This window comes from Eschrichtius robustus, chromosome X, assembly GCF_028021215.1.
Source record: "Eschrichtius robustus isolate mEscRob2 chromosome X, mEscRob2.pri, whole genome shotgun sequence".
Classification (NCBI taxonomy): domain Eukaryota; kingdom Metazoa; phylum Chordata; class Mammalia; order Artiodactyla; family Eschrichtiidae; genus Eschrichtius; species Eschrichtius robustus.
The window spans coordinates 119,489,118-119,513,030 of NC_090845.1; the positions used below are offsets into that span (position 1 = coordinate 119,489,118).

A 23,913-nucleotide genomic window follows, 5' to 3' on the forward strand; every position below is an offset into this window, starting at 1 on the left:
CTTTCCTGCTTCTCAAAATCTCTCTGGAGAGTGCGCGGAGGGGCGGGGGCAGGCGTCCTGCTGGTGATCTGGGTGGCACACCTCCTCCAGGGAGTGCCCAGAACCCGCCCCCTTGCTTAGCAGGATCCGCAGGCGCTTGGCAGTCTGCCCAGTCCCGCAGCAGTTTACGCCTGCTGGGTCCTAGCACGTCTTCTAGATGTTCAGGCCCAGGCCTGAGAGACTGGAGGAGCAACCCGTTTATTTTCATTTATACTCTTTTTCATCCAAAGGCAGGCCGGAGAGAGGTGGTCACGCAGTGGTGAAACACAAAACTTTTATTCAAGCTCTGGTTACTTCCAACCATGACCATTCTCTCACTTACTAGCTCCCCTTTTCTGGTCCTCTTCTCAAAAGTGGTGCCCCTTCTGATCGTGTTGTCCTGTTTTCCAAATCTTTACAGGGATGTCTCCAGCTCTTTTGGTCAAGTTCAATCTTTTTTTTTTAATAAATTTATTTATTTTTGGCTGTGTTGGGTCTTCGTTGCTGCACACGGGCTTTCTCTAGTTGCCACAAGGTGGGGGCTACTCTTCCTTGCGGTGCACAGGCTTCTTATTCCAGTGGCTTCTCTTGTTGTGGAACATGGGCCCTAGGTGTGCGGGCTTCAGTAGTTGTGGCACGCAGGCTCAGTAGTTGTGGCTCACGGGCTCTAGAGCACAGGCTCAGTAGTTGTGGCGCACTGGGCTTAGTTGCTCTGCGGCGTGTGGGATCTTCCTAGACCAGGGCTCAAACCTGTGTCCCCTGCATTGGCAGGCGGATTCTTAACCACTGTGTCACCAGGGAAGCCCCCACGTTCAATGTTTTTACTAACAGCTCCCCTAATTCTGATCATTGGTACATTTTCTCCATCCCTTTGTCCTACAACTTTTTCTACCCCTCTAGTCCAGGAGTTAACTCGCTAAATTTCGACCTGCCTCTGCTATTGGCCAGTTAGCTGCCTTTGTTCTGTCTTGAATTGCCCCCCTGCCAATCAGCAGAAGATGCAGACCTTTTGGAGCCAGGGAACTTGCACAGAAAGGCCCTTGGGGAGGCGCACACGTCTCAGCATAAACAAATGACCTCTTGTTCTCCAAAGCTCTTGAGACACAAGGAGGAAAAATAATACGCTCTTCTACTATCTTTGTCCTATGATACCTACAATATTTTCTAGGTCCAAATACAGGCACTTTGCATTATAAGACAGCACAAGGAGCAGAAAGTAAGGGCGACAAGGATTCTTACAGAGGTCGCAAAATAAGATCCCTGCCGCTAGGAGAAAGAAAACTTTAGGAAATTTAAGAGCAACCCCCTGTCTTCCCCTCTCTCTTCTTCAGTTTTTTTCCCTTTCTTCCCCCTTCCCCAGACCTGCGCCGTCCAACAGAAATATAACTAGAGCCACATATGTAATTTTAAATGTTCTAGTAGCCACACACAAAAAATAGAGGGAGGGATAAATTAGGAATTTGGGATTAAAAGATGCACACTTATTATAAAATAGATAAACAACAAGGACCTACTGTATAGCACAGGGAACTATATTCAATATCTTATAATAACCTATAATGATGGAAAAGAATCTGAAAAAGAATAGCTATATACACATATGTATAACTGAATCACTGTCTTGTACACCTGAAACTAACACAACATTGTAAATCAACTATACTTCAATAAAAAAATTAAGCCACAAAAAAGAAACAGGTGGAATTAATTTTAATGTTTTATTTAATGTAAGAGACTCCAAATATTATTTCAACATGTAATCAATATGAAGTTGGAGAGGTTTTGCATTCTTTTTACCGTGCAAATTCTTTGAAACCTGTTGTACAATGTACACTTCCAGACATCAGTTTCGGACTAGCTGCATTTCAAGCGCCTTATAACCACCACACTGGGCAGCAATGCCCAGGAATTCCCCTCCGCCCACCCTGGCAGCAAGAACTGAAGATGGCGGGGCGGTAACCCTGCTATTGGTACTAAGATAGGCAAAATCAGGAGGACGCGACTCTGTGATGCTGGGAAGTTGAAACCTCTCAGGCTGCTTCCCCCCTCCCCCCCGCCCCCCGGACACCGCGAGGCAGCTCTGAAGGCTGCGCGCGAGGAACCGCCAGAGCCGCGGGAAAGTGCTGGGCTGGGGACGCTGGGAGGAGAGAGAGGTGGCGGGGGAAGGGAGGAGGGGTGAGGGGCGGTGGAAGGCGTGGCGGGGACCCGCACGCATGCGTACTCCGCGCGCTCACAAAGCCAGCCAGGCCGTCTAGCCACCGGGCTCCAAGCCAATGTCTCGCCCGAACAAGTGGCCTTCCCTGGAGTTCTAGTCCCACCAGCCGGTCTCGGCTTTTCCCTGTCCGTCCACGGTTCTTCCTTATCATTTCCGCTTCTCCCCTCCACTGGTTCCGATCTCGCCCATGGTGTGTGTCCTCAAGCGCTGAACTGGCTCCTAAAATGTGTACTCGTGGTTTCCGCCTGGGAACCAAGCTCTGTCGCCTGTGGCCCACCCTCCCCGGCCTCAGGTGGCTGCTGGGGCTGGGGCTGCTCCCGGGGCTTAAGGCCGCCCGCTGCGCGGCTTTTTATCTTCCCGGGTTGGCTCCGGTCAACTTCTGCGAGGCAGACCGAGACTGCTACCTGCAAGGTGAGGACTAGAGGGAGGAAGTGAGATGTGAGGGGAGGCTTTGGGTTGCGGTATGGGGCACACCGGGGCCAACCAGTGCTGGGAGCTCTCAGACTCTGACCCGGAATGCCAAAGCCCCCTCTGTGGGTGTGTTTCAGGGTCTCAATCGCTGAGCCTCGCACTTGGCGGATCCGGACCTCTCTTTTTCCCTGATCCTCTTTCCCTCCCTCTTGGCTCCTCCCCCATCGTCTCTTTTCCTCTAACTCCCTCTCAGCTTCTCCTCCGCCCACCTCACAGCTCCTCCTTTTACGCTTTTCTCTCCGCTCCTCGCCCGCGGTCTCTGGCTTCTTCCTTTCCACTCCCTCTCGACTCCGCCCCTTCCCTTCCCCTCTTTCCTCTAGGCTCCGCCCTCCCTCTCGGCCCCGCCCTCTTCTCTTATCTCGGTCCCTCTAGTTCCTGCTCCTGCTCTGTCCCGCCTACTCCCTCTCAGCCACTCCCCCTCCCCTCGGTTCCTACCTCTTCCCCCTTCCAATTGGCTGCTCCTCCACCTCTCTCTTAGCTCCTCCTCCATCATAGCTCCTCCCCTCCCCCCTCCCGCTCGAAGGTTCCTTCCTCTCCTACTCTGTGTCGTCTCCCTCTCTCCCACTTCCCCTTCCTACTGTCCCCCTTATACTGAATATAATCTGCCTTTCAAGACTCACACACTCACTAGGTCTTCCTTAGATATAGTCCCACCATGTTTCTGTCACCCCTCACTCCTGTGGTCTCACACTTTTACCTCCTTAATTCTTGTTAATTCACGTTGGTTTCTCCTGGGCCCTCTCCACAAACAGCAAGATAATATTGTTTACCTCTCAGACTTGTGAGAATAAAATGAGACAACGTATGAAGAGCACTGACAAAAACACCTGGCACCTGGTAAGCCTTAAATAAATGGTAACCATTATCATTATGAGTTTTCTCTAGCCAGAGATTTCTGGCACAATTCCTCTTCCGCATGTCCACCAAACCCCAATAATTTTTTGACTCCCTTCCTTGACAGTCTAGTTTTTGTAACTGTAAACTCACTCTAAAAAAATTTTTTGCAAGTAATCAATTCAAAAAGTATTAATGAATAGTAAGACTTATTTTCTGACCTCAGGTTGCCCAGTCGAGTGTGTGGGGTAACGTTCTCTTAGAAGGAACCACAGAGGCATTACAGAGTTGAGAACAGTGCGGGGTGTGGTTTGACTATAGACTTAGCCAAGTTGAAAGTTGGGGTTTTTAGAGGCCAGTTCTAGGTGCAGCAAACTTGCTCTTAATCCTGGAGCTTGCCTTTTCCTGTGAGAAGTATTGATGGTGGTGTTTTGAGCCATCATCTTGTCAAATATGTGTAACTAAGAAATAGCATTTAAAAATTATTTTACACCTGCCTTTTCTCTGACTGGTAATACCTAGTCCTGGCTCTTTATTTCAGCAGGCTTCCTAGCAAAGAAATAAAATCTTTAACGAATTTCTTTCTTTTCTTTTCTTTCTTCCTTCCTTCCTTCCTTCCCTCGTTGGGTCTTCGTTGCTGCACACGAGCTTTCTCTAGTTGCAGCGAGCGGAGTCTGCTCTTCCTTGTGGTGAGTGGGCTTCTCATTGTTGTGGAGCACGGGCTCTAGGTGCGTGGGATCAGTAGTTGTGGCACATGGGCTCAGTAGTTGTGGCTCGTGGGCTCTAGAGCACAGGCTCAGTAGTTGTGGCGCACGGGCTTAGTTCCTCTGCAGCATGTGGGATCTTCCCGGACCAGGGCTCGAACCCGTGTCCCCTGCATTGGCAGGCGGATTTTTAACAACTGCACGACCAGTGAAGTCCTGGAATTTCTTTTCTGTAAGCTCTTTTCTTTTTAGGCAGCTACTTGCCAGCCTAAATGTGTTCTACTTTTTTTTTTTTAACATCTATATTGGAGTATAATTGCTTTACAATGGTGTGTTAGTTTCTGCTTTATAACAAAGTGAATCAGCTGTACATATACATATATCCCCATATCTCCTTCCTCTTGCGTCTTCCTCCAACCCTCCCTGTCCCACCCCTCTAGGTGGACACAGCACCAAGCTGATCTCCCTGTGCTATGCGGCTGCTTCCCACTAGCTATCTATTTTACATTTGGTAGTGTATATATGTCCCTGCCACTCTCTCACTTCATCCCAGCTTACCCTTCCCCCTCCCTGTGTCCTCAAGTCCATTCTCTATGTCTGCATCTTTATTCCTGTCTTGCCCCTAGGTTCTTCAGAACCTTTTTTTTTTTTTTTTTAGATTCCATGTATATGTGTTAGCATACAGTATTTGTATTTCTCTTTCTGATTACTTCACTCTGTATGACAGACTCTAGGTCCATCCACCTCACTACAAATAACTCAATTTCGTTTCTTTTTATGGCTGAGTAATATTCCATTGTATATATGTGCCATATCTTCTTTATCCATTCATCTGTCGATGGACACTTAGGTTGCTTCCATGTCCTGGCTATTGTAAATAGAGCTGCAATGAACATTGTGGTACATGACTCTTTTTGAATTATGGTTTTCTCAGGGAATATGCCCAGTGGTGGGAGTGCTGGGTCGTATGGTAGTTCTATTTTTAGTTTTTTAAGGAACCTTCATACTGTTCTCCATAGTGGCTGTATCAATATACATTCCCACCAACAGTGCAGGAGGGTTCCCTTTTCTCCACACCCTCTCCAGTGTTTATTGTTTATAGATTTTTTGATGATGGACATTCTGACTGGTGTGAGGTGATACCTCATTGTAGTTTTGATTTGCATTTCTCTAATGATTAGTGATGTTCAACGTCCTTTCATGTGTTTGTTGGCCATCTGTATATCTTCTTTGGAGAAATGTCTATTTAGGTCTTCTGCCCAGTTTTGGATTGGGTTGTTTGTTTTTTTGATATTGAGCTGCTTATAAATTTTGGAGATTAATCCTTTGTCAGTTGCTTCGTTTGCAAATATTTTCTCCCATTCTGAGGGTTGTCTTTTTGTCTTGTTTATGGTTTCATTTGCTGTGCAAAAGCTTTTAAGATTCATTAGGTCCCATGTGTTTATTTTTGTTTTTATTTCCATTTCTCTAGGAGGTGGGTCAAAAAGGATCTTGCTGTGATTTATGTCATAGAGTGCTCTGCCTATGTTTTCCTCTAACAGTTTTATAGTGTCTGGCCTTACATTTAAGTCTTTAATCCATTTTGAGTTTATTTTTGTGTATGGTGTTAGGGAGTGTTCTAATTTCATTCTTTTACATGTAACTGTCCAGTTTTCCCAGCACCACTTATTGAAGAGGCTGTCTTTTCTCCATTGTATATTCTGCCTCCTTTATCAAGGATAAGGTGACCACATGTGCATGGGTTTATCCCTGGGCTTTCTATCCTGTTCCATTGATCTATATTTCTGTTTTTGTGCCAGTACCATACTGTCTTGATTACTGTAGCTTTGTAGAATAGTCTGAAGTCAGGGAGCCTGATTCCTACAGCTCCATTTTTCTTTCTCAAGATTACTTTGGCTATGCGGGGTCTTTTGTGTTTCCATACAAATTGTGCAATTTTTTGTTCTAGTTCTGTGAAAAATGCCATTGGTAGTTTGATAGGGATTGCATTGAATCTGTAGATTGCTTTGGGTAGAAGAGTCAGTTTCACAATGTTGATTCTTCCAATCCAAGAACATGGTATATCTCTCCATCTGTTTGTATCATCTTTAATTTCTTTCATCAGTGTCTTATAGTTTTCTGCATACAGGTCTTTTGTCTCCTTAGGTAGGTTTATTCCTAGGTATTTTATTCTTTTTGTTGCAGTGGTAAATGGGAGTGTTTCCTTAATTTTTCTTTCAGATTTTTCATCATTAGTGTATAGGAATGCAAGAGATTTTTGTGCATTAATTTTGTATCCAGCTACTTTACCAAATTAATTGATTAGCTCTAGTAGTTTTCCGGTAGCATCTCTAGGATTCTCTATGTATAGTATCATGTCATCTGCAAACAGTGACAGTTTTACTTCTTCTTTTCCAATTTGGATCCCTTTTATTTCTTTTCTTCTCTGATTGCTGTGGCTAAAACTTCCAAAACTATGTTGAATAATAGTGGTGAGAGTGGGCAACCTTGTCTTGTTCCTGATCTTAGTGGAAATGGTTTCAGTTTTTCACCACTGAGAACGATGTTGGCTGTGGGTTTGTCATATGGCCTTTATTATGTTGAGGTAAGTTCCCTCTATGCCTACTTTCTGGAGGGTTTTTATCATAAATTGGTATTGAATTTTGTTGAAAGCTTTTTCTGCATCTGCTGAGATGATCATATGGTTCTTCTCCTTCAATTTGTTAATATGGTGTATCACATTGATTGATTTGCGTATATTGAAGAATCCTTGCATTCCTGTGATAAACCCCACTTGATCATGGTGTATGATCCTTTTAATGTGCTGTTGGATTCTGTTTGCTAGTATTTTGTTGAGGATTTTTGTATCTGTGTTCATCAGTGATACTATAGTTTTCTTTTTCTGTGACATCTTTGTCTGGTTTTGGTATCAGGGCGATGGTGGCCTCGTAGAATGAGTTTGGGAGTGTTCCTCCCTCTGCTATATTTTGGAAGAGTTTGAGAAGTTTAGGTGTTAGCTCTTCTCTAAATGTTTGATAGAATTTGCCTGTGAAGCCATCTGGTCCTGGGCTTTTGTTTGTTGGAAGATTTTTAATCACAGTTTCAATTCCAGCCCTTGTGATTTGTCTGCTTATATTTTCTATTTCTTCCTGGTTCAGTCTCGGAAGGTTGTGCTTTTCTAAGAATTTGTCCATTTCTTCCAGGTTGTCCATTTTATTGGCATATAGTTGCCTGTAGTCATCTCTCATGATCCTTTGTATTTCTGCAGTGTCAGTTGTTACTTCTCCTTTTTCATTTCTAATTCTATTGAATTTCGTCTTCTCCCTTTTTCTCTTGATGAATCTGGCTAATGGTTTATCAGTTTTGTTTATCTTCTCAAGGAACCAGCTTTTAGTTTTATTGATCTTTGCTATCATTTCCTTCATTTCTTTTTCATTTATTTCTGATCTGATCTTTATGATTTCTTTCCTTCTGCTAACTTTCGGGTTTTTTTGTTCTTCTTTGTCTAATTGCTTTAGGTGTAAGGTTAGGTTGCTTATTTGAAATGTTTCTTGTTTCTTGAGGTAGGCTTGTATTGCTATAAACGTCCCTCTTAGAACTGCTTTTGCTGCATCCCATAGGTCTTGGGTCATAGTGTTTTCATTGTCATTTGTTTCTAGGTATTTTTTGATTTCCTCTTTGATTTCTTCAGTTATGTCTTGGTTAGTTAGTAGCATATTGTTTAGCCTCCATGTGTTTGTATTTTTTACAGTTTTCTTCATGTAATTGATATCTAGTCTCATAACGTTGTGGTCGGAAAAGATACTTGATACGATTTCATTTTTCTTAAATTTACAGGGGCTTGATTTGTGACCCAAGATATGATCTATCCTGGAGAATGTTCCGTCAGCACTTGAGAAGAAAGTGTATTCTGTTGTTTTTGGATTGAATGTCCTATAAATATCAATGAAGTCCTCATTGTTTAATGTTTCATTTAAGCTTGTGCTTCCTTATTTATTTTCATTTTGGATGATCTGTGCTTTGGTGAAAGTGGGGTGTTAAAGTCCCCTATTATTATTGTGTTACTGTTGATTTCCCCTTTTATGGCTGTTAGCATTTGCCTTATGTACTGAGGTCCTCCTATGTTGGATGCATAAATATTTACAACTGTTATATCTTCTTCTTGGATTGATCCCTTGATCATTATATAGTGTCTGTCTTTTTCTCTTGTAATAGTGTTATTTTAAAGTCTATTTTGTCTGATATGAGAATTGCTCCTCCAGCTTTCTTTTGATTTCCATTTGCATGGAATATCTTTTTCCATCCCCTCACTTTCAGTCTGTATGTGTCCCTAGGTCTGAAGTGGATCTCTTGTTGACAGCATATATATGGGTTTTGTTTTTGTATTCATTCAGCCAGTCTGTGTCTTCTGGTTGGAGCATTTAATCCATTTACATTTAAGGTAGTTATTGATATGTATGTTCCTACTACCATTTTCTTAATTGTATTGGGTTTGTTATTGTAGTTCTTTTCCTTCTCTTGTGTTTCCTGCCTAGAGAAGTTCCTTTAGCCTTTGTTGTAAAGGTTTGGTGGTGCTGAATTGTGTTAGCTTTTGCTTGTCTGTAAAGGTTTTAATTTCTCCATCGAATCTGAATGAGATCCTTGTTGGGTAGAGTAATCTTGGTTGTAGGTTTTTCCCTTTCATCACTTTAAATATGTCCTGCCACTTCCTTCTGGCTTGCAGAGTTTGTGTTGAAAGACCAGCTGTTATCCTTATGGGGATTCCCTTGTATGTTATTTGTTGCTTTCCCTTGCTCCTTTTCATATTTTTTCTTTGTATTTAATTTTTGATAGTTTGATTAATATGTGTCTCGGCGTGTTTCTCCTTGGAGTTATCCTGTATGGGACTCCCTGCGCTTCCTGGACTTGATTGAGTATTTCCTTTCCCATATTAGGGAAGTTTTCAACTATAATCCCTCAAAGATTTTCTCAGACCCTTTCTTTTTCTCTTCTTCTTCTGGGACCCCTAGAATTCGAATGTTGGTGTGTTTAATGTTGTCCCAGTGGTCTCTGAGACTGTCCTCAATTCTTTTCATTCTTTTTTCTTTATTCTGCTCTGTGGTAGTTATTTCCACCATTTTATCTTCCAGGTCACTTTTCCTTTCCTGTGCCTCAGTTATTCTGCTATTGATTCCTTCTAGGGAATATTTAATTTCATTTATTGTGTTGTTCATCATTGTTTGTTTGCTGTTTAGTTCTTCTAGCTCCCTGTTAAACATTTGTTGTCTTTTCTCCATTCTATTTCCAAGATTTTGGATCATCTTTACTATCATTACTCTGAATTCTTTTTCAGGTAGACTGCCTATTTCCTCTTCATTTGTTTGGTCTGGTGAGTTTTTACCTTGCTCCTTCATCTGCTGTGCATTTCTCTGTTTTCTCATTTTGCTTAACTTACTGTGTTTGGGGTCTCCTTTTTTGCAGGCTGCCAGTTCATATTCCCATTGTTTTTGATGTCTGCCCTCAGTGGGTAAGGTTGGTTCAGTGGCTTGTGTAGGCTTCCTGGTGGAGGGGACTAGTGCCTGTGTTCTGGAGGATGAGGCTGGATCTTGTCTTTCTGGTGGGCAGGACTGCGTCCGGTGGTGTGTTTTGGGGTGTCTGTGAGTCTTAGTTTGATATTAGACAGCCTCTCTGCTAACGGGTGGTGTTGTGTTCCTGTCCTGCTAGTTGTTTGGTATAGGGTGTCCAGCACTGTAGCTTGCTGGTTGTTGAATGGAACTGGGTCTTAGCATTGAGATGGAGATCTCTGGGAGAGCTTTCACCATTTGATATTACGTGGAGCGGTGGTGTCTCTGGTGGACCAATGTCCTGATCTCCCCCCTCCCACCTCAGAGGCACAGGCCTGACACCCGGCCAGAGCACCAAAACCCTGTCATCCACACGGCTGCTACTGTTGGCAGGTCTCCTGCAGAGGCGGGGGGTGGCTGTGGCTCACTGCGGGGGCAAGGACACTGGCAGCAGAAGTTCTGGGAAGTACTCCTTGACATGTGCCCTTCCAGAGTCCACCATTAGCCCCACCCATGTGTTCTACTTTTTATTCTGAGATTGCACCGTCTTTCCTTTGGTGAGTCTCTCATTTTTATGTTTAACACTCCAAACTTCCCTAATTCGGTAGTGTCCAGGCCCTTGATTTCTTTTTTTTAAATTAGTTTTTAAAGTTTTACTATTACAAAAGCAATAACATGAATGGAAGATGGTTATAAAAGGCAGATAGGCAAAAATAAGGAAAGAAAAACATTTCTAACAACTAGAAAATTGGCATTGTTGATACCTTAGAATATATTCTAGATTTTAAAAAATACATATTCATATCCAGATTTGTACTTTGAATAGACTTGATTTTTTAGAGCAGTTTTAGTTTTGCAGCAAAATTCAGCAGAGTATAGAGTTACCGTATACCCCTGCCTCCACACATGCATCGCCTTCCCCATTGTCAACATCCCCCACCACAGTGGGACATTTGTTACAATTGGTGGGCCTACACTGAATCGTCGTTATCACCTATAGTCCATAGTTTACATTACAGTTCAATCTTGGTGTTGTACATCCTATGAGTTTGGACAAATGTATAATGACGTGTATCCATTATTATAGTATCCTACAGAGTAATTTCACTGCCCTAAAAGTCCTCTATGTTCTCTGTTTATTCATCCCAACTTCCCTTTAACCCATGGCAACCAGTGATGTATTTATTGTCTCTATCGTTCTGCCTTTTCCAGAATGTCATATAGTTGGAATCATACAGTGTGTAGCCTTTTCAGATTGGCATCTTTCCCGTAGCAATATGATGAAAGGCTCCTCCATGTCTTTTCATGGGGGTCTAGCTCATTTGTTTTTAGTACTGAATAATATTTCATTGTCTAGATGTACCATAGTACATACATTCATCTATTCACTTGCTAAAGAACACCTTGGTTGCTTCCAAGTTCTGACAATGATGAATAAAGCTGCTATAAACATTGTGTATAGGTTTTTGTGTTTACATAAGTTTTCAGCTCCTTTAAGTAAATACCAAGGAGCAAAATTTCTGGACTCGTATGGTAAGAGTATGTTTAGTTTTGTGAAAAAGTGCCAAACTGTCTTCCACAGTGCTGTACCATTTTGCATTCCCACCAGCAATGAATGAGAGTCCACATGCATTTTTTTTACCAAAATAAAATCATAGTATACATGTTATTTTGTAACCTGCACTTTTCTGTTAACAACTCCATCTTTCCACATCAATACCTTTTAAAATCTCATCTATTACCCAGTTCACAGTCAGATTTCCCCAGCTATCCCTGAACTATCCAAGCCAGAATCCAATCTAGGACCACAAATTGCATCTGTTTGTTATATTCTTATGGCTTTTTAAATCAAGCACGTTTTTCCCCTTTTCTTTTCATAACAGTGACTTATAAAAGGGACCAGTCTGTTTTTCTTGTGGAATGTCCCTCCTCTTGGATTTGTCTGTTTTCTGCCTTGTGATAGCATTTAGCTTGGTTTAATGGTTAAACTCGAATGCTTTGGAAAGTAATTTGAAATATGTATCAAAGTCTACAAAAATGTTTATCCTTCTTGATTGTAGTGATCCCACTTAGAATAATATGCAAGGACACAGGCAGATGAGAGGATTTCTCTGAATGTCTCATCTATCTGGGTCCTTTAGTCACATAAGTACACCTCCCTGGAGGGCACCAGTTTCTTGAGAATCTTTCTTTTTGTGAATATACAAATATGTTTTTATATTCTTTTTTCCTTCCCCCCTTTTTACACATATGGTAGCATACTGTTCTCATGTCATGTTCCTTTGTTCATTTAACAATAAACTTGGAGATTGTTTTATTTAATTGCGTAAGAAACATCCTTATTCTTTTTTAATGGTTGCATAGTATTCCATTATAAGGATGTGCTATAACTGATATACATACTCCCTTATTTATGTATTTAGCTTGTTTCCATTCTCTTGATCTTACCAACCATTGCTGCACGTGGGAATATATCTGTAGAATAAATTCTAGGAATGGAATTGCTGGGTCAAAGAACATATGTTCTTAACAATTTTTTCTTTATTGAAGTATAGTTGATTTACAATATTATGTTAGTTTCAGGTGTACAGCAAAGTGATTCATATGTATATATATATATATGTATATAAATATATATATATATTCTTTTTCAGATTCTTTTCCATTATAGGTTATTACAAGATATTGAATATAGCTCCCTGTGCTATACAGTAGGTCCTTGTCGTTTATCTATTTTATATATAGTAGTGTGTATCTGTTAATCCCATACTCCTAATTTATCCCTCCCCCACTGCACTTAACAAGTTTGATAGTGCCAAATTGCTCTCCATGGAGGTTGTGTTAATTTGCACTCCCACCGGCAGTGTGTTAGAGTGCCTGTTTCTCCACAGTTTGACAACAGTGTGTTATCAAAGTTTTAGATCTTTGCCAATCCAATAGGTGAAAAATTGTGTGTTGCGGTTGTAATTTGCATTGCTTTTATTAGGAATCTTTATTGAGAATCTTTTCATGTAATTAAAAGCCAGTTGTATTTTCTGTGAACTATCTGTATATCCTTTGCTGATTTTTATATTAAGTTGAACATTAACAGTTTTATTTTGTTTAAAATTTTATTTATTTATCTATGTATTTATTTATTTATGGCTGCCTTGGGTCTTTGTTGCTGCATGCGGGCTTTCTCTAGTTGCGGCGAATGGGGGCTACTCTTTGTTGCAGAGCATGGGCTCTAGGCATGCGGGCTTCAGTAGTTGTGGCACGTGGGCTCAGTAGTTGTGGCTTGTGGGCTCTAGAGGGCAGGCTCAGTAGTTGTGGTGCACAGGCTTAGTTGCTCTGCGGCATGTGGGATCTTCCCCGAACAGGGCTCGAACCTGTGTCCCCTGCATTGGCAGGCGGATTCTTAACCACTGTGCCACCAGGGAAGTCCCGCATTTTAAAATATAGTTGAAATCTTATGTACTTTGTCAGTTTTGGGACTCTAGATGAGAACTATTATCTTTAATTATCTGCTGTCCTTTAGAAACCTTTGCCTATTCACCTTTGTAAAACTATAACTCATATATCTTGCTATTGCTAAATTTCTGATTAGATTTCACTAAGTGTAGATCCAATTCTCTTGTTTACAGAGTTATAGTAAGGTTATTTACATGTGTTCCCAAGTGAGATAACTTTCCATGTCCTTGTCTTTAAAAAGAAAAATCTAACCACATGGTATAGATGATAGCAGATGTTCAATTTTTTAAAAAGCAGGGTATGAAATTTTGAAAAAGAATAAAGGATTACCCAAGTTCTGCTGTTTTAGTGATTTAAAAAATCCTGTCTGGTAAATTATCAAGAACACAGCTGAGATCCAGGGAAGTAAGCAAAAACGTCCTGTGAAGAGCCAGAAGAGATGTTATAATGTTCATGAACTAACTTCATGCTCTCAGACAGTCTTTTTGACATAGGCTTTCTTTTTGGCCTTGCTGTGCGGCATGCGGGACCTTAGTTCTCTGACCAGGGATAGAACCGAGGGCTTCAGCAGTGAGAGCGCTGAGTCCTAACCACTGGACCGCCAGGGAATTCCCTCCATTTAAAGTTATTATAGGACTTCCCTGGTGTCGCAGTGGTTAAGAATCCGCCTGCCAATGCAGGGGATATGGGTTCGAGCCCTGGTCCGGGAAGATCCCACAGGCCGTGGAGCAACTAAGCCCGTGCACCACAACTACTGAGCCTGTGCTCTAGAGCCCGCGAGCCACAACTACTGAAGCCCGCATGCCTAGAGCCCGTGCTTCGCAACAAGAGAAGCCACTGCAATGAGAAGCTTGCGCACCGCAATGAAGAGTAGTCCCCGCTCGCTGCAACTAGAGAAAGCCTGCGCGCAGTAACGAAGACCCAACACAGCCAAAAATAAAAAAAAAATAAATTTTTAAAAGTTATAAAATATTGGTTATATTCCTTGTGCTGTACGATGTATCCTTGCAGCTTATTTCTTTTATACACAGTAGTTTGTATCTGTTAATTCCCTACCCCTATCTTGGCCTTCCCCACTTTCCTCTCCCCAGTGGTAACCACTAGTTTGTTCTCTATATCTGTGAGTCTGTTTCTGTTTTGTTATATTCATTCATATTACTTTTTAGATTCCACATATAAGTGATATCATACAGTATACGTCTTTTTCTGTCTAACTTATTTTACGAAGCGTAATACCCTCCAGGTCCATCCATGGTGTTGCAAATGGCAAAATTTCATTCTTTTTTATGGCCTTTTTCACATAGTTTTAACAAATCTGATCATTTATTACACAAATTGAGGGCTTGCCCTATACCAGATTAGGAGGAAAAAAAGAAGGGAGAAAAGGCATAATGACAGCTGACAGCCAAAATGAAAGAGAAACTCTTTACAAAAAGAAAGGAAACTCTTTACAAACAAGTTTATGTTCTTTGGTAGGGGTAGGGGGGTGTGGGTAGCAGAGGTGTAAATAGTTATCTCTTGCCATTCAGTTTTGGGGTAAATAGCTGTTTTCATCTCATTTGATACTGGAGATGTCACAGAGTCAAAGCAGGTGCAATGATTGATGCTCAAAATGACCCTGAGTCATCAAGGAAGGTTAAATTGTGATCATAATGTTTTGTTTAAGATAGGAAAGAGTGAAGTGTATTTTAGAATAATTCTTATAAAAATGGTTACAATAATGCAAGAAAAGCACTTATGCTGGTAGCTTTAATTATTTCAAGTTCTTAACTTGAGTTCCATGGACCCTAGAGGCCCTATGAAGCCTTTTAAAGCTGAACAGGGAATTTGGTGAATATGTGTGCTTTTCTGGGGCAAGGAGCCATAGCTTTCATCCTATTCTCAAAGGGTTCTATAATTAAAAAAGGTTAAGAATGGCGGAGGTATCTGAAAAATTTATGTATTCAAAGACCCCGATGATGCCAGATAAATGAAATGTTATGAATTTATAGCTATACTGTTTAAAAAATTTATAAGTGTACTGTGTTATAAATTTATAACACTGTGCTAAGTTATAAATTTATAACTATACAGTTATAAATTGATGGGAGCAATAGACCCAATTACCTTTCAGTTACTTCATTATGTATTTTGCAAGTACTGCCTTATTTTACTTTGTATTATTAATGATTTTTTTTCCCTTCTTGTAGTCATCAGTAGCACTATTTGTAAATAGACTGGACTCAGTGGACTCTGTGCTACCTTATGAGTATAATACGTAAATTGTAAGTATTATAATTATATCCAATATAGTTGATATCATTGTGATTAATTTATATCATAATTATGATATAATTGTGTTAAAATGTGCCTTAAGTTTTTAAAGTTAGTGAACGAAAGCCCTGAATATATTAAGAAATGTAGTGGTAATTTTATAATCAACGTAACAGGAAAAAATGATTAGAATAGAGAGCTTTCAATGTGAGACAAATGCCTAAAAAATTAGGAAGTTGCCATACTTGATTTTTCTTTCTAAGAAAGGCAAAGTATAAATTTACTACACTTTGAACTTGAAAAAATATCTTTGCAGAGTTGTATCTTATTTCTAAAATATCAAATATTAAGGTAGGTTTATACTAAGGTTTTTAATGGATGAAGGTGCTTAGTTTAGTAGTGAGTAGTTATTAGAAGATTCAGTATGATCGTTCATTTGAGAATAGCAACAAATGATATACTTCTTAGAAAAAATGATTGTAGTTCCCTTTGGTGTTACTTTATTTCTACTAATTAAGCAGAAATAAAATCAGGTCTGATTTTCATTAAAATACCAGGTGTAAATGTAGGGTGTTAGTATGAGAATTTAAAACATTACAGAGGCCTACCATTTATTTTATCTTCTACCTAAGCCATTTTACATTCAAATTTACTTAAAGGTAATTGTAATTCTTTTCACCTAGTAACTGTTTGATTTGTGAGTATGTGGGAATGTGTTTGGAGGTGTTTGTTTTTTAATTCCCCTTTGATCAGAACTGATAATTACAGTTTCTAAATGTCCCAGGTTAGAATCAGTACAGACTTTAAGCCATTGTTTCCTTATTTGTGCTTATACGTAATTTGAAGTTTAATCCTAAAAATAGTGTTGTTTTCTTTTTGATTGTGATTAGCTGCATTACAAAAGTCAAGAGCAGTACCATGAGCATTTTAAATAATGAATTCATAATTATCAGAGGTTAAACAGTTTAAAGAGAAACATATAATGAGGTCTATAAATCATAAACAGAAAGATTCTGGGTCATATTTTTAGAAGAATCTACCATTAAAAGTGGAGAGGCTAGATAAATTATAAGGACTGATTTCTTTGCTGACTTTTTTTTTTTACCTTACTTGAACCTCTCTTTTTTTTTTTTTTTTTCTTTGACTTCTGTCAAGACTCCAGAAAGAAAAGCCCTTCTGAAAATCTTGGACAAGTACTGTTTGGAGAACGAATAACATCATCTCCTTATGAGGTTATTCAGTTGATCTTATTTTAAATCTTATTTTAAAATGAATCTTCTCAAAACTGACTACATATACAGCCATCCCTCGGTATCCATGGGGGATTGGTTCCAGGACTCACTGCAGATACCAAAATCCACATATGCTCAAGCCCATAGTCAGCCCTCCACGTAGGCAGGTTCCGCGTCTGCAGATTCAACCAACCACGGATTGTGTATTAAATTTTACGTCTGCCATCCACGGTTGGTTGAATCTGTGGATGTGGAACCCGTGGAATCAGGGTGCCCACTGTATATTTATTGAAAAAATCTTCATATAAGTGAACCCGGGTAGTTCAAACTTGTGTTGTTCAAGGGTCAGCCATAATTGTACCAGAGTCTTTGCTTTAAAAGAAGGTAAAGAAAAAGGAAAGGAGGTAGAATCTGGCGTTGCCAGAAGAATACATTAATACAGTTGGCCCTCCAAATCCAAGGGTTCCTCATCTGAAGATTCAACCAACCTGGAATCGAAAATATTCGGGGGAAAAAATTCCAGAAAGTTCCCAAAAGCAACACTAGAACTTACATAGCATTTACATTGTGTATTAAGTATTATAAGTAATGTAGAGATGGTATGAAGTACAGTTGACCCTTGAACAACACAGGTTTGAACTGCGTGGGTCTACTTATACCTGGATTTTTTTCAATATATGATCTGTGGTTGGCTGAATCCCTGGATATGGAACCTGATTCAGAGGACCCATCTATGTAGAGGGCCAACTGTAAGTTACAGGTAAGATTTTCAACATCAGGGAGGGTTGGCCCCCTAACATCTGCATTGTTCAAGGGTCAACTGTCTAGGGGAGGATGTGTGTAGGTTATATGCATATACTCCACCATTTTATATGAGGGACTTGAGCAATGGTGGATTTTGGTATCTGTGGATTTTGATATCCTTGGGAGTTCTAGAACCAATCCTCCACTGATACTGAGGGATGACTCTATATGCTCTTTAAGCTATCTGCAGTAGTTGGTGGTTCCACACAAAGGTTTTGCCTTTCAAGTTTTATTTTTGCTTCATAAAGAAAAAAAGTTTAATTTTTTGTTCTTGCATATTTTGGGTAGGGTGATATAAGTAGATGTAATTGGACTCTCAGTGTCTATTGATATTGCCCTTGATATCTTAATAGATATGGGGATGGAGTAAGGATGTTTTCAAGAGCAGTCACGGTTATGAAGGCACTAACTTTTTTCTTCTTTTTTCTCAACTTCATTGAAGTATAACTGAAGTACAATAAACTACACATATTGAAAGTGTATAATTTGATCAATTTTAATATATGTGAAAACATCAGACGTTAGCTTGTTTTACAACTTTTTATTTTGAAATAATTACAGATTCACAGGAAGCTACAAAATAATGAACAGGGAGGTCTTGTGTACCCTTTAACCAGGTTTGCCCAATGGTAGCCTCTTGCATGACTGTACAATAGCAAAACCAGGGAATTGACATTGGACAATGCACAGACCTTTTCAGATTTCACTAGTTTTACATGCACTCTTGTGTGTGTGTGTGTGTATGTGTGTGTGAGATGCAGATTCGTGTACCCACCAGCACAGTCAATACACAGCATAGTTCCATCAGCACAAGGCTCCCTCATGCTGCCCATTTACTGTTCTTTTTCTGTTTAGTTTTCAGAATTCTTTGTATATTCTATCAATAGTTATGATTCCTTTATTGCAACAGTAGTTTGCAAATAGTTTCTCCCAGTCTGTGGCTTGTGTTTTCTTCTTCTTTATAGGGTCTTTCACAAAGCAAATGTTTTAAATTTTATGTGGTCCAGTAATCAAGTTTTCCTTTTATGCATCATGCTTCTGGTGTCAAGTCTAAGAAGACTTTGCATAGCCTTAGGTCCTGAAGACTTTCTTCAAAAAGTCTTATAATTTGACTTTATATATTTAAGTCTGATCCATTTCGAGTTATTTTTTGTATAAGGTGTGAGGTCTGGGTTGAAATTCTTTTTTTTTTTTTGTCTATAGGTGTGCAATTCCTTCAGTACCATTTGCTGGAAAGACCTTTTCAGCAATTTCAGTTCTTCCTCCACTTACTTGCTTTTGCACCTTTGTGAAAAAATCACTTGGGCCTAGTTGTGTAGGTCTATTTCTGGGTTCTCTATTGATGTGTTCCGTTGGTCTGTGTGTCAGGCATTCGCTTTTCGATGATTAAAGTTGCACACAATTCCCCTGTGGAGTACCATTGTCCTAAGAGAAAAGTGCGCCTTTTCAAGAAATGCTGTGCTTTGGACGGAAGAAACATGACAGTTTAGTTCAGTTGCCAATAAGGAATTTTAGGGTTAATATTTGTATGATTTCAGGATATGAAGTGTTAAAAATTTTCATTGTTTATTCTTGCTTATTGTTTTCTGATGAACCGTATTGGCACTTCATCTTGATAATCTCCTGTAGCTAGACTTTGTAAATAAGAGGTTTCATATTAAAAGTATCAAATATTTTATTATCACTTTTTTGGTAACAGCTTTATTGAGAGCTCATTCACATACCAAATAATTCACCCACTCATATGTGTCCAATTCAATGCTTTTTAGTATACTCATGGATTTGTGTAACCATCACTATAACCAATTTTATTATCAGTTTTAAGTGAAGGGTTGTAGATCAAGGTAGTTTTTAGAAAGCTACAGTGGATTTTATTTATTTATTTATTGGCTGCACCGCGCGGCTTGCGGGATCTTAGTTCCCCAACCAGGGATAGAACCTGCGTCCCCTGCGGTGGAAGCCTGAAGTACTAACCACTGGACCGCCAGGGAATTCCCGCTACAATGGATTTTATACCCCACCTTTTATAATACTGAAGAAGGCAAATTCTTCTGTTTAGTGGTGAAAGCAGTGTGTGTGTGTGTCTACTGTAATCATTTTAGGTATGAACTGAAATGTAGAGGAGATAGTGCTGAGAATGATGGCATACTGAAGTCTCTGAAGAAAAGTTTTATTTGTAAGATAAAGTGCTTGTTTTGTGACATTTGATTTATACAATTTAGTCAAATCTCTTAATATTTTTAATTTTCTTTCTTAATAGTTTTCTTTTAACAAGACAGAAACCTGTAAAAGTTTGTGTAAAATCTTATGATACAGCAAATGAAAATCAAAAGAAAAAGCTGTCCTTCTTTGTCTCTTGTAATAGTCTTTATTTTAAAGTCTATTTTGTCTGATATGAGAATTGGGTAGTGTAGGCTTCCTGGTGGAGGGAACTGGTGCCTGTGTTCTGGAGGATGAGGCTGGTGGGCAGGGCCACGTCCGGTGGTGTGTTTTGGGGTGTCTGTGGCCTTATTATGATTTTAGGCAGCCTCTCTGCTAATGGGTGGGGTTGTGTTTCTGTCTTGCTAGTTGTTTGGCATAGGGTGTCCAGCACTGTAGTTTGCTCGTTGTTGCGTGGAGCTGGGTCTTAGCATTGTAATGGAGATCTCTTGGAGAGCTTTCGCCGTTTAATATTACGTGGAACCGGGAGGTCTTTGGTGGACCAGTGTCCTGAACTCGGCTCTCCCACCTCAGAGGCTCAGGCCTGACACCCGTCTGGAGCACCAAGACTCTTTCAGCGACACGGCCAGGTATGTGGGGAGTTTCTTGCCTTTTGGGAAGTCTGAGGTCTTCTGCCAGCATTCAGTAGGTGTTCTGTAGGAGTTGTTCCACATGTAGATGTATTTCTGATGTATTTGTGGGGAGGAGGGCGATCTCTACGTCTCACTCCTCCACCATCTTGAAGGTCTCCAGGAAACACAAGCTTTAAATGACACATTAAACAAGATGGACTTCATTGATATTTATAGGACATTCCATCCAAAAACAACACAATACACTTTCTTCTGAAGTGCTCATGGAACATTCTTCAGGATAGATCATATCTTGGGACACAAATCAAGTCTTGGTAAATTTAAGAAAACTGAAATCATATCAAGTATCTTTTCTGAGCACAACACTATGAGACTAGATATCAATTACACGAAAAAAACTGTAAAAAATACAAACACATGGAGGCTAAACAATACACTACTAACTAACCAAGAGATCACTGAAGAAATCAAAGAGGAAATCAAAAAATACCTAGAAACAAATGACAGTGAAAACACAGTGACCCAAAACCTATGGGATGCAACAAAAGCAGTTCTAAGAGGGAAGTTTATAGCAATAAAATCCTACTTCAAGAAACAAGAAACATCTCAAATAAACAATATAACCTTACACCTAAAGCAATTAGAGAAAGAAGAACCAAAAAACCCCAAAGTTAGCAGAAGGAAAAATCATTAAGATCAGATCAGAAATAAATGAAAACAGAAATGAAGAAAACAGTAGCAAAGATCAATGAAACTAAAAGATGGTTCTTTGAGAAGATAAAATTGATAAACCGGGCTTCCCTGGTGGTGCAATGGTTAAGAATCCGCCTGCCAATGCAGGCGACTCGGGTTCGAGCCCTGGTCTGGGAGGATCCCACATGCCACAGAGCAGCTGGGCCCGTGCGCCACAACTACTGAGCCTGCGCTCTGTAGCCCGCGAGCCACAACTACTGAAGCCTGCGCTTTTAGAGCCTGTGCTCTGCAGCAAGAGAAGCCACCTTAGTGAGGTGCTATACAGTAGGTTCTCATTAGATATCTATTTTATACACAGTATCAATAGTGTATATATGTCAATCCCCATCTCCCAATTCATTCCACTGCCCCCTTTCCCCCTTGGTATCCATATGTTTGTTTGTTCTCTAAGTCTGTGTCTTTATTTCTGCTTTACAGATAGGTTCATCTGTACCATTTTTCTAGATTCCACATATATGCGTTAATATACGATATTTGTTTTTCTCTTTCTGACTTACTTCACTCTGTATAATACTCTCTAGGTCCATCCACCTCACTAGAAATAACTCAATTTCGTTTATTTTTTATGGCTGAGTAATATTCCATTGTATATATGTACCACATTTTCTTTATCCATTCATCTGTCAGTGAACATTTAGGTTGCTTCCATGCCCTGTCTATTGTAAATAGTGCTGCAGTGAACATTGGGGTGCATATATCTTTTTGAATACACCCAGTAGTGGGATTGCTGGGTCATATGGTAGTTCTATTTTTAGTTCTTTAAGGAACCTCTATACTCTTTTCCATAGTATAGTGGCTGTATCAATTTACATTCCTGCCAACTGTGCAAGAGGGTTCCCTTTTCTCTACACCCTCTCCAGCATTTATTGTTTGTAGATTTTTTTGATGATGGCCATTCTTTTTTTTTTTTTTTTTTATAGCTACTTTTATTTTTATTTATTTATTTATTTTTGGCTGTGCTGGGTCTTCGGTTCGTGCGAGGGCTTTCTCTAGTTGCGGCAAGTGGGGGCCACTCTTCGTCGCGGTGCGGGGACCGCTCTTCATCGCGGTGCGCGGGCCTTTCACTATTGCGGCCCCTCCCGTTGCGGGGCACAGGCTCCAGTCGCGCAGGCTCAGTAGTTGTGGCTCACGGGCCCAGCCGCTCCGTGGCATGGGGGATCTTCCCAGACCAGGGCTCGAACCCGTGTCCCCTGCATTAGCAGGCAGATTCTCAACCACTGCGCCACCAGGGAAGCCCATGATGGCCATTCTGACTGGTGTGAGGTGATACCTCATTATAGTTTTGTTTTGCATCTCTCGAATAATTAGTGATGTTGAGCATCTTTTCATGTGCGTCTTGGCCATCTGTATGTCTTCTTTGGAGAAATGTCTATTTAGGTCTTCTGCCCATTTGTGGATTGAGTTGTTTGTTTTTTTGATATTGAGCTGCATGAGCTGTTTATATATTTTGGAGATTAATCCTTTGTCAGTTGCTTCATTTGCAAATATTTTCTCCCATTCTGAGGGTTGTCTTTTCATCTTATTTATGGTTTCCTTTGCTGTGCAAAAGCTTTTAAGTTTCAGTAGGTCCCATTTGTTTATTTTTGTTTTTATTCTCATTACTATAGGAGGTGGGTCAGAAAAGATCTTGCTGCGATTTATGTCAGAGTGTTCTTCCTATGTTTTCCTCTAAGAGTTTTATAGTGTCCGGTCTTACATTTAGGTCTTTTTTTTTTAACATTTAATTAATTAATTAATTTTATTTTTTGGCTGTGCCGTGTGTTAGTTGTGGCATGAGGGCTCTTCATTGTGGGCATGTGGGATCTTTCGTTGTGGCGTGCAGGCTTCTCTCTAGTTGTGGCGTGTGGGTTTCCTCTTCTCTAGCTGTGGTGCACGGGCTCCAGGGCACATGGGCTCTGTAGTTTGCGGCACATGGGCTCTCTAGTTGAGGTGCATGAGCTCAGTAGTTTTGGCCTGAGGGCTTAGTTTCCCTGCGGCATGTGGGATCTTAGTTTCCTGACCAGGGATTGAACCCATGTCCCCTGCATTGTAAGGCAGATTCTTTACCACTGGACCACCAGGGGAGTCCCTACATTTAGGTCTTTAATTCATTTTGAGTTTGTTTTTGTGTATGGTGTTAGGGAGTGTTCTAATGTTATTCGTTTACATGTAGCTGTCCAGTTTTCCCAGTGCTACTTATTGAAGAGACTATCTTTTCTCCATTGTATATTCTTGCCTTCTTTGTCATAGATTAGGTGACCATAGGTGTGTGGGTTTATCTCTGGGCTTTCTATCCTGTTCCATTGATCTATATTTCTGTTTTTGTGCCAGTACCATACTGTCTTGATTATTGTAGCTTTGTAGTATAGTCTGAAGTCAGGGAACCTGATTCCTCCAGCTCTGTTTTTCTTTCTCAAGATTACTTTGGCTGTTTGGGGTCTTTTGTGTTTCCATACAAATTATAAAATTTTTTGTTCTAATTCTGTGAAAATTGCCATTGATAATTTGTTAGGGATTGCATTGAATCTGTAGATTGCTTTGGGTAGTAGAGTCATTTTCACAATATTGATTCTTCCAATCCAAGAACATGGTATATCTCACCATCTGTTTGTGTTGTCTTTGATTTCTTTCATTAGTATCTTATAGTTTTCTGCATACAGGTCTTTTGTCTCCTTAGGTAGGTTTGTTCCTAGGTATTTTATTCTTTTTGTTGCGATGGTAACTCAGATCTTTTTATCTTGGAAGTCCCAATCACACTGTTTTTGAAATCTGTCTTGTGGTTTTCAAGCTGTTTTCTACTGGGCCCTAGGGTAATAGAAGTGTCTTGGGGCTGCCATGGAGGCTGAATGGGCATGGAAGGGCTCAACCAGGGCAGCATTGCTTATA

The 23,913-nt window shown here is 40.2% G+C and overlaps 1 protein-coding gene across 1 annotated transcript in view; it reads left to right on the top strand.

Moving 5' to 3' along the window:
• Positions 1 to 2,304: 2,304 nt before the first annotated feature.
• The window catches only part of LOC137756440 (transmembrane 9 superfamily member 2-like), a 109,340-nt gene continuing 87,731 nt past the window's right edge, over positions 2,305 to 23,913 (top strand). Inside the window, 7 exon segments of the mRNA XM_068532696.1 lie at positions 2,305 to 2,619; positions 4,267 to 4,285; positions 10,302 to 10,309; positions 15,404 to 15,471; positions 16,606 to 16,699; positions 19,764 to 19,789; positions 19,791 to 19,854. Coding sequence (XP_068388797.1) covers positions 2,458 to 2,619; positions 4,267 to 4,285; positions 10,302 to 10,309; positions 15,404 to 15,471; positions 16,606 to 16,699; positions 19,764 to 19,789; positions 19,791 to 19,854 — 441 coding nt within the window. The 5' untranslated portion in view covers positions 2,305 to 2,457.